We start from the raw sequence: 11,059 nt of genomic DNA on the forward strand, positions 1-11,059 counted from the left end.
ATATGGTGCCGCGCAGCCCGAACTTAAGCCAGAATTTCTGGCTGATCTTGTCCGCATCTATGGTAGCGAACAGCTCCCTATCCTCGTTGGGGGCGAATTCAACATTATTCGAAGGAAGGAGGAGAAGAAGAATGAGAATTTTGATGGCAGATGGCCGTTTATGTTCAATACTATAATCGAAAGCTTGGATCTTAGAGAGATCGAGTTGTCTGGTAGGAAATTCACTTGGGCCAATTCGCTACCTAATCTGACTTTTGAGAAGCTGGACCGTGTCCTGGCTACCATCGAATGGGATCAGAAGTTCGCCTCGTAACAGTCCAGGCGTTATCACGCACAATTTCGGACCACACCCCGTTGCTCGTTGACTCTGGCGATCCTACCCATGTGGGAAATAAGGACACCTTTTCTTTCGAATCATCGTGGTTTGATAGAGAAGGGTTCCTTGATTTGATTGCTAGAGAATGGGCAAAAAATTCAGGAGGAAGGTCGCCTGTTGAAAGGTGGCAGAATAAGATTAGGCACCTACGAAGATTCCTTCGTGGATGGGCTAAACATACGCATGGGATTTATAAGGCTGAGAAGGAAAGGCTCCTTTTTCTTAGTCAATCCCTAGATTTAAAAGTCGAGTCCTCTATCTTAGATACCGGAGAGCTGGAAACTAAGGTGGAGGCGGAGTTGAGACTGAAAGAACTTCTTTGGGAGGAGGAATTGAAGTGGGCGTTGATGAAGCTATGTACCTAGGGTAGGGTCATAGGTCTGACCTGGACGCCCTCCCCAAGGTCATCGCCCTAAAGCCAGAAGCATTCGAAGGGTACCATCATCCACTCGACTAAAGATATTCCACTCGGAAGAATCAATGACACTCGACCGCCACAGAAGCCACTCGACGTATAGAAGATCTAAAGCCACTCTACACAACAACGGCCGGGCGTTTACTCATAGACTTAATTGTCATTTATATCACTTAATTGCTAGCGTTACCAGTAACGTTCCACTCTTAATGTACATTGAACCCTGTGTAACGGAGGAGAGCTGGGGTCCTGGCGCACTCTATATAAGCCACTCCCCTCCTCTGGGACAAGGGTTCGCATCCTTTGTAAACACACACATATACACAATCCAGTCGATCGCCTCCGGGCACCGAGACGTAGGGCTGTTACTTCCTCCGTGAAGGGCCTGAACTCGTAAACTCGTGTGTACAACTACTCCATAGCTAGGATCTTGCCTCCTCATACCTACCCCCACTCTACTGTCAGTCTTAGATCCACGATAGGCGTTGCGAGCTAAGGTTCGCAAAATCGTCCAAGGGGATGATAACACTCAGTTCTTCCATATGATTGCAAATGGCAAACACCGCAAGAAGAGGATATTTCAGCTAGAGCAGGACGAGGGGGCGATTTTAGGACAAGAGAATCTGAAAGTGTATATCACCAATTACTATAAGCAGTTGTTTGGGCCTCCCGAGGATAACTTTGTGTCCTTAGATGAGTCCAGGGTTGAGGATTTCTCTCAACTTGCGTCAGATGCGAATGAGATTTTGACTTCCCCATTTACGGAGAAAGAGGTGTTTGAGGCCATTCCACAAATGAAAAACAATAAGGCACCAGGGCCGGATGGTTTTTCGGCGGAGTTTTATAAAAAAATGTTGGCATATTATCAAAGGGGATTTGCTTCTAATGTTTCAACTTAATTTTGGAACGATAACTCTACTCCCTAAGAAAACAGAGGCCGTTCGTATTGAGCAGTTCAGGCCTATCTGTCTTCTTAATGTCAGTTTCAAAATTTTCACCAAGGTTCGAACGAATAGGCTTACGCAAATTGTGCACTCTGTGGTGCAGCCATCCCAAACCGCTTTCATGCCGGACAGAAACATCCTAGAAGGGGTTGTCGTCCTGCATGAAATGCTCCATGAAATCTACACGAAAAAACTGGACAGAGTTGTTTTCAAAGTGGACTTTGAGAAAGCATACGATAAGGTCAAATGGCCCTTCCTTCAACAGGCTTTGCGTATGAAAGGTTTTGATCAGGCCTGGAGACACCACGTAGACTCTTTTACGCAAAAAGGGAGTGTTGGGATTAAAGTGAATGATGATATAGGTCACTATTTCCAAACACACAAAGGGTTGAGGCAAGGAGATACGATGTCACCTATCCTATTCGACATAGTGGTCGATATGTTGACAATTCTCGTAGGAAGGGCTAAGGATGCGGGTCAGGTAGGTGGCCTTGTCCGACACTTAGTTGACGGAGGTGTATCCATTCTACAGTATGCCGATGATACTATCATCTTCATGGAGCACGATTTAGCAAAAGCGCGAAACATGAAACTAGTGTTAAGCTTATTCAAACAATTGATCGAGTTAAAGATTAATTTCCATAAGAGCCAATTGTTCTGTTTCAGGAGAGCTAATGATGACCAAGATGCGTACAAACAATTGTTCGTATGTGAATTGGGGGCTTTATCTTTCACGTATCTAGGTATACCAATTCACCATCATAAGCTGACTAACAGAGAATGGACGTGCATTGAGGACCGTTTTGAGAAGAAATTGAGTTGCTGGAAAAGCAAGATGTTGTCATACGGAGGACGACTAATTCTTATTAATTCGGTCCTCACGAGTATGCCCATGTTTCTTCTCTCCTTTTTCGAGGTACCGGTTGGAGTCCGGAAGAGGTTAGACTTTTATCGATCACGCTTCTTCTGGCAGACTGATATACTGAAGCAAAAATACAGACTTGCTAAATGGGATATCATTTGTAGGCCGAAAGACCAAGGGGGTCTAGGTATTGAGAACCTGGAAGTGAAGAACAAATGTCTCCTTAGCAAGTGGTTGTTTAAGCTTTCTGTCGAGACGGAGGCCACATGGGCTCAGATTTTGCGAAACAAATACCTCCACTCTAGAACCCTGGCCCATGTGACAGTGAGGCCGACTGATTCGCCTTTTTGGAAAGGAATGATGAGAGTTAAGTCACTCTTTTTCAATAGGACAAGGTTCATCGTTGGAAGCGGTACTGCTACGAGGTTCTGGGAGGATACGTGGCTGGGGGAGACGCCCCTCGCACTCCAATATCCTTCTTTGTATAACATTGTTCAGCGTAAAGACGCTTACGTCGCAACAGTACTTCAATCCACTCCACTCAATATTCAATTTCGGAGGATGTTAGTGGGTAACCGGTGGGAAGCCTGGCTTACTCTTGTGAGAAGATTGATGGACATCCAGTTGTCTCAACAACCCAATAAATTATACTGAAAACTAACTAAGAATGTAGAGTTCTCGGTTAAATCCATATATTTGGATGTGATTAACTCTAGCGTGATTCCTAGATCGAAACATGTTTGGAAAGTTAAACTACCTTTAAAAATCAAAGTGTTTATGTGGTTTGTGCATAAACAAGTTATTTTAACAAACGATAATTTGGTAAAACGCAATTGGACAGGATCTACAAGATGTAGTTTTTGTGACCAACATGAATCAATCAAACACCTCTTTCTTGATTGTCCTCTGGCAAAAATTATGTGGTGGTCGGTTCACATAACTTTCAACATTACTCCACCGACTTCTATCAACACGTTATTTGGGATGTGGCTTGATCGGATAGATACTGCTACATCGAGACACATTCATGTGGGAGTATGTGCTTTATTGTGGGCAGTTTGGAACTGCAGAAATGATTTGGTCTTTAACAGAACAACAAACATTCATTTTTTGCAGGTTATCTTCAGAACCATTGTGTTGATCCGTATGTGGTCGCTACTCACTCCGATGGAGGCCAGGGAGTGTTTGGTTACTGGGTCTACCCGATGGGAGATGATAGTACGGGATATTTTCAACCGGTTTGGATGGCGGTCATGTAGTGCTCCTACCTTTTGCCAGCCGGTTGTGGCCTTTTTTTTTCTGCTTTGCTCTTCGTGAGCCTTTTTTTGTATTTCTTTGTGCGAGACTTGAAGACTTTTGTTGGACCTTTTGCTTATTAATAATATTGGCCGTATGCATCATTCCGATGTAGAGGCTGGGGCGATACCCCCTTTTGGAAAAAAAAACATAGTTTAGGGTGTACTGCACTATCTGAACTAGATGGATTCAGAGTACGCAAACACCTCGGCGGCCTATCCTGCGGATCATAAGGCCGACCTTAGCTCGATCCCATCTTTTTTGGTGAACTGAACTGAGCCGTTGTTCGACATGTGAGGCATTGGGACAAACATAGTATGTGTAAATCTAAAAATGTGGCATGGAAGTGCTGAGTAGAAAGATACAACCTGTCTTGTTCCTACTTGTCCTCCTATGTCATCTGCCCCAGATCGCAAGAGCCAACGTCGATCCCAGTGGACACCCATAAGGATATATTTCATTTACCACGGTTCCTTTTTGCACAACAAATCTACTAATTTCCTAGCGTAAATGCCATTCTAATTGGAAGAACAAGGTATTGAAGTTCTTGTACGGAATCTAAAATTGCTTCTCTGTCTTTTGTTGGTCTTTTTTCCTCCAAGAAAGATAATAAATTGCACAAAAAAGTTTCTGCATTTTCTTCAAAAGCTGCAAATCACGCATGCATTTTGTGAACAAAAAAAGCAGCAGCCTTCGGACTATGCTAACAATGTTTACATAACGTATTACATAGAGAAATACATATCTAACAATTGTGGCAGCAAATTCACTGACGGTGATGATGAAATTATGCAACATAGATGCACGTATGTGGAGCCAAGGTAGAAGCTTTCCCATTTTGATGGGTCTAATGGCTTATACTCCAGATGCTCTTTGAGGCACTATACTGGCAGAAATTTAGAAGGGAAAAACATATCTGAAGAAGGCTGATGGCAATGGAGCACTCATTTCCGAGCGCGTGTATATTGCGTAGCTGAAGTCATTTCAGATTTATAACACCTTCCTTATGTTAAGAACCATATAATGCTAAAAGCTAAAGTTTCAATTACTCCTAATAGTAATTTACGACCAAATCAATTTTTATTCTGATGTGTGCCTGCTATAAAAACGAGAGATTTAGTAATAATGTCTACTCCCTCCGTTCCAAAATAGATGACTCAAGTTTATAGTAACATTAATATAAAATTGAGTCATCTATTTTAGAACGGAGGGAGTATATATATAACCGGAGTGATTCCAGATTTGTAACAAACCTCTTGTTCTCAGAAGAAGCAAGACAGTTCTCAAGTTTACATTATTCTAAAACTAGTGACACTTCCAATTTTAGAAAGTAAGCTACAGTAATTAATTTTCACAGCTCCAGCAAACAAGCAAATGGGTGCTTAGTAGCCTACGAAGGTCAAAGGGTACATCCACCTCCGTCCTCCCGGGAGGCTGCAAGTATGACACAAGAAACTATAGCTAAGAAACAAAGATTTGGCAGAATGTAACAGGGACATCTTCACAAGATTTACAATGTGTATCAGCCTCTCGTTAGGTTGCTTCAAGCAAAAACCAAAACATTTTCACTAAAATTATCCAACCCGCTCAACTCAATATAAAGAATCATAAGCAACACAATCATCATGTATATAAATGCAAGCCCTGTACAGATACGTAAGCGCTTGAAACGTTCCATGTTAATACTTTTACAGCCAGAGCTTCAAGTCCCTCCACAAAAAGAATCAGCGGCAGGCAAGAATCCATGTTAATACTTTTATCGCCGCTCACCTACACTATCAACTAACCAGAGTGGTGCACATTTCCTCATTAGATGTTCCGTACTGCTCGTTTCCAAAATTTCCTCACTGGATGTCCCACTTCTGCTCCAGAGCGGTGCATATTTTACCTAAACAGCAGGCAGCACTGAGCGGGTAGCTGGAAACTGCAACAAGTTAAGATGTCACTACAGTCTCAAAGAAAACCATGAACAGAAAATATGCACATCATAAATATAATTTTAATATTCATACTCAGAAAAAATGATAAAGTAGAGTAGTACACCTTGAGACATAATAGAATTATCTACTTGTCCTTCCAAAGAAATTGTAAAATGTAAGCTTATACTTGTGAACTACTTAAAAGCATCCAGGAAAGGGGTGAAATTGCCAGGTTATCCAACATTACCGCCAATAGCCAATGACTAGAGAGTTTCTGGTAAACAAGAGCCCTGTTCTAGATGGCTTGGCAGACATATACCATACTTAACAGTATGTAATAACAAAAATATCAACAAGCTGAACTGAGTGCATCTTATTTTAATATAACTTTGCTGGCTGCAACTAACAGTATGCTCAAAGCGCAAAGTGTCTATTATACAATGTGCATCCTGGGTATAATCATACACTACTATTCTAACAGATTCAAACAATAGCGAAAGCACATTTAATGTGAAAATACGGAATACAATTCTGAAATGTACCAGGTAATTCTCAGGACACAATACTCTTTACACATCAAAAGGTCATATATGGCTACTTACTCTGTATGTAATCATCTGTATATGCACTGTCAATCTTTCCATGAGCCATGGCACCAACCTGGAACATTGTACAGACGAGATGGATTTAGGCACCAGATGATAACAGAGGATGGGACAAAAGTACAAATTAGCTCAACGTCACAGTTGTCACTCACGACAAACACAAGGGCTTCATCATCACTGGATTCGGCAACATAGTCATTCAGTTTAACTGACTTATCCGCACTATATGAAAGGCCTAGGCAGCAAATAAACATCAATCAGCTTCCATGAGCTAACAGGTAGATATTTTACTTTTTCTAATATAATATAAATTCTCACCAATCTTCTTTGAGCCAACAGGCAGATACTGAGTAACAGGATTTTTAATAACATTAAGGAGCTTCTCACGCCTCCCAACTGCAGTAATGCTCAATTTTTGCAATAACTGTGCTGCAGTGTCGCATAAATTACTTGCACTTCAGCACAATTCAGGACAGAAACACAAAGATGAAGAATATTTACTCTTTTGCTATCCGTAACTTACACATCAAGCCACAAAAACGTTTGCATGTGCGTGGCAAGAGAACATTCGGCTTGACCTCAAACAACACCCCCTTTTCTGTCCTAACATAAACAGCTTGTAACCTCCCAGCCTTAGTTAGAGGGCTATCAAATATTGCCAATAGAGCCTGCAAAACTATTCGGAAGAAGATGTTAACTTTTAGAAACAAATCAGGAAGGAATGAGACAAATGATTGGCTGGTTCCATCGACCTTTTCTTTGTCACAGTATACATATGTACTCCCTCTGTAAAACTAATATAAGGCCTTTTAGATCACTAAAGTAGTGATCTAAAAGGTCTTATATTAGTTTACAGATCGAGGGAGTACTTTGTAATCACATAAAGAACACTTTTCAAGGCAACCTAACAACCAACTCAGATTCTCATAGAAATCCTCAATTTGCACCAAACAGGGGTCAACCACAGAAAGACAAGAAAAAATTCCTAACGCATATATGCATCATCTAGGGGGAGAGAGAGATACAGTGACAGGATAGACAGAGGGACAGACAGTACTCTAAGAGAAAATTCTGTGCTTGATTACCTTGCAATACAAGTATACAAGACAGATTACTAAATGGAAGATAAACGGAATAGCTTTCTAGTTATATGCCAGTAGTAGTCCAAAGAAATAAAAAAAAACAAGAATTTACAATACCTGGTAAATGATATCAGGCCTATAATCAGCAGGATTCCGATTATGCTTCCTCAAATAATTCGCATGATCGTCCGAGTTCAAGATTTGCATAGTCTATACAAAATTACAAGGAGAGATGTCAAAACAAACATACATGTACAGCAAACATTTGTTTGGTGGAAAACGTATTGCCCACTTTAATCATCTGATTGTTCCAGGAAACACCGACAGCTATACAAATTATCAAATTGGTATAGAAAGCACTTGCTCTTTACATCCTAGTAGCCACTAATTTTACATCCACATAAAAATTAATCCTGGACCAGCCTACCCATACATACACAAGATAAGCAGCAAAAATTAGCGAATGAAACAATCTTGACTCCAATACACAGCTAGACAACATATAGACGGTTAATTTAATTATCCTTGAAGCAGTCCAATTTTTTAAAGAAAGAAATCAGATTTTGGATTAGGATCTTTGCGTATACTCAAGATTCCAACTCAATGAAACTCCCATGATGGCTTTCAAGACAGTAGAAGGAACCAACCTACGGAAACTAAATCTATAGTGAACTTACTGAACGGAGGATCTCAGTTAACATCATTATCAAGAACTCTAATTGGTGAAGCAAAAGTTCTTCCGTCAGGAAGGATTCCCGTAGGCCAGAGCTGTGAAACCAACAGAAATAACAGAGGAATCAGGATATATACCTTGCCGACTTTGCCGACCTCCAGGCAGGCCCTCTCGAGCACGAAGATCGCCCTGGGCCGCTTCCTCCCATCTACTGGCCGGGGCAGGACGGGAATCCCCTCCGCTACCTCCACGGTCTCGTCCCCCTCCGTCGCATCCTCCTCTCCCTTCCCTTCGTCGCCCTCCGGTGGCGGTAACTCCTGCGCGTCGTCGGCACGGGAGGCCACGCCATCTTCGAGCTTCCTCTTCTTCTTCCCCTTCGCTGCGTACCGCCGCCCCATGTCTCTCGTCTTGCTTCGCGCACAGGTGGGTCGGGCGGTCTGGGTTAGGACTTGGGGTTTAGGGTTCCGGGGATGCAACGCTTGTTTCGCTCCGAGGGAAGGGGCGTACGTATTTGCACACGACCGTGCGGATTTGACCTGGAGTTTTCTATACTCTATCTAGACCATTCAATTTGCATTAAGATTCATGCTATTCTTAGAGCGTCTCTATAGCAGATCCCGTAGAAACTCGTATGCGAGTAAAACGCCGGCCGTTTTACAGGATCTTGCTTTTTTTCGGCCCGAATAGATCCCTTAAACTAAAGCTGGCCCGTATGCAAAACCGTCCCTCCAAACCTATATATACGGTCCCGGCCAGGATTTAGGCCTACCAAACCCTATCCCTCTGCCGCAAAATCGCCCGCCCTGGCACTAGCAGCCATCACAGCCTTCGGCGACAAATTCATCCCTCATTCCGCCGTTTTTATGTGTACTTTAGTTTCAGGTGTAATGAAGTTTATTTGTAGTACAAAGAAGTTTTAAAATTTCCAGCATGAGATACGAGTTTTGTTCTGCCGGAACCTTCGTATTCCCGCAAAATCATTTTAGGGACCCTAGAATGATTTTGCAGTACCGGTTTTTGCGGCTTCTACTAGAAATGCTTTTTCATAGAAATTTCTCTTTTGGTTTCTTCCAAACAAGAGGACATTTGACCCTGAAATTTTGCGGAACAACTATATACAAGTATCACTCATTGTATATAATGTTTTCTATTTTCTTGAAGAAAGATAAATTTGTCAAATTTTGAACTTTGAATGAATTTTATCGTTTAAAAAACTTATGTTGTGCCAAATATCTGGGTTGATCTGCAAAGTTTAGAGTTCAAATGCTCCTTTGTTTGGGAGAAGAGAAAAAGAAAACTTTTCGAGCACGGACTTGGATGCAAAAATGGACGATGGGGATAGAGGGTACAGGTACACTGGTATCGGGGTACAACTAGAACTTTCCCATCTGACCCTACCTACACCCGGAGCTAATCCCTGCAGTCAACAGCCACCTTGTTTCAAAAGGGTGCCACGTAAGGTGCAGCATCTCTCGTCCCTGTGTCTCTCCTCCAAGCAAATATGGCGAGGGTTTCTTCCTCTAGTCGACTGTGTCGCCGATCTGCCACATCTCCTATGGCCTAAGGGCCATAGGTGCACGGTGGATCCCGGTCCTTACCGGCGGGAGGGCTCCGTTTTTAGGTGCTTCTTCAAGTTTTGTTAGGGGTGTGTCCTGTTCAGGAAGACAAGACAACTGTGCCTTCTTGGAGATGGAATAAGGTTCTCCCCGCTTAGCCCCTGTGCCGGTGGTGCGTCTAATATCGTCAGAGGGCATGTGGAGGTGTGTCTCCTGCGGATCTCACGAGATCCGGTTTGTGGTTGTCATTGGTGGATCTGTTCGGATCCGGTCTTTGTTCATCTTTGTTTATGTGTCCTCAGGTTGGATCCTTCCGAACTAAACTTCTCTTCATCTGCGGTGGTTGTTGTTCTGGAGTGTTGGTCATATGGGGCCTTAGCGCGACAAATTCCTAACTATCTACTACAACAAGTTGTGCTCCGGCTCCTGCGAGGTATGGGCGATGATGGCGGCGCGCCTTCGGCTCGCTTCAATGCTTATACTCGTCACTAGGTGGTCTACGAATCTAGATGTAGCTTTTATTATTATTTTTGGTGTTCATTGTACTGCTATGATTAAAGATGACTAGCAAAAGGGCCCGTGCGTTGCGACGGGATAAAAGAATTATGTATTTAACCACTTATCACAATGAGTGTTGAATTTGTGCAGATTTCGACCGTCTCGTCATTGGTTGGTGTACAATTGTTAGATAACAAAAGGGTGTGGCTAGGTCTAAGTCGATTAAGATTTAACCAAGTTTTGGTCAAGTGACATAACATGCAAGAGAGAGAAAAAACAAATATATTTTTTCACGAATATCAATGTAAGATCTCACGGATATAGTATCGACTGAGACTCAGTCGACTGAAACTTAGCAAGACTGCAATGTAAATCTTTATGAGGCAATGCCACATAAATAATTATAATTCTAATGCATAGACTAATTCTCACATGGTAAATTATTCTAAGAAGAAAATATAACCATCTAGGTGAACATACTACTGGGCTCTAGTTTATGAATGGAGTCGCACTGTCCACAAATTTCATTTCATTCAAATAAACATGAAGATAATTGTCTAACCTTGATTGCCTGGAAGAGGAAATAAAAACATTATCGTGCTTGTCAATGGCTAGTCATCCTCTATGTAGCTACAGACTACTGCAGATGCAATCTCTTAACTTATTAGTCACATATCAGGCATATTCTTAAGAAACACGAGACACAAGTAAATGCATAGAGACCAAACAAAAATATTAGTCTATGGATCTAACATACTTTTCTGCATACCACCGCATGGTTGTTGATCCAATTGCCAAAAAATGAAAGACTATGCCTCCCATGCAGAAGGTCA

The 11,059-nt window shown here is 42.1% G+C and overlaps 1 protein-coding gene across 1 annotated transcript; it reads right to left on the reverse strand.

Moving 5' to 3' along the window:
• Window positions 1–5,658: 5,658 nt before the first annotated feature.
• Window positions 5,659–8,585, reverse strand: LOC125518755 (uncharacterized). Its single transcript, XM_048683610.2, has 7 exons — window positions 8,310–8,585; window positions 7,617–7,709; window positions 6,941–7,085; window positions 6,736–6,846; window positions 6,570–6,652; window positions 6,415–6,472; window positions 5,659–5,817 (listed from the first exon to the last, which is right to left on the reverse strand). Exons 1-7 carry the CDS (start codon window positions 8,568–8,570, stop codon window positions 5,738–5,740), a joined length of 831 nt encoding a protein of 276 aa, XP_048539567.1. The 5' UTR covers window positions 8,571–8,585; the 3' UTR covers window positions 5,659–5,737.
• Window positions 8,586–11,059: the final 2,474 nt, after the last annotated feature.

The sequence above is a fragment of the Triticum urartu genome, chromosome 7A (assembly GCF_056163025.1).
Source record: "Triticum urartu cultivar PI428250 chromosome 7A, HENAU_Tu73, whole genome shotgun sequence".
In the NCBI taxonomy this organism is placed as follows: domain Eukaryota; kingdom Viridiplantae; phylum Streptophyta; class Magnoliopsida; order Poales; family Poaceae; genus Triticum; species Triticum urartu.

What these genes read in the sequence shown, in the direction of transcription:
- LOC125518755 (XM_048683610.2), bottom strand. Translation starts at nt 8,570, where the DNA reads ATGGGGCGGCGGTACGCAGCGAAGGGGAAGAAGAAGAGGAAGCTCGAA. An exon ending in GGCCTGATATCATTTACCAG is followed by an intron (nt 7,086 to 7,616) that starts GTATTGTAAATT and finishes ATAGTTTTGCAG; the next exon opens with GCTCTATTGGCAATATTTGA. An exon ending in TGTTGGCTCAAAGAAGATTG is followed by an intron (nt 6,653 to 6,735) that starts GTGAGAATTTAT and finishes TTTGCTGCCTAG; the next exon opens with GCCTTTCATATAGTGCGGAT.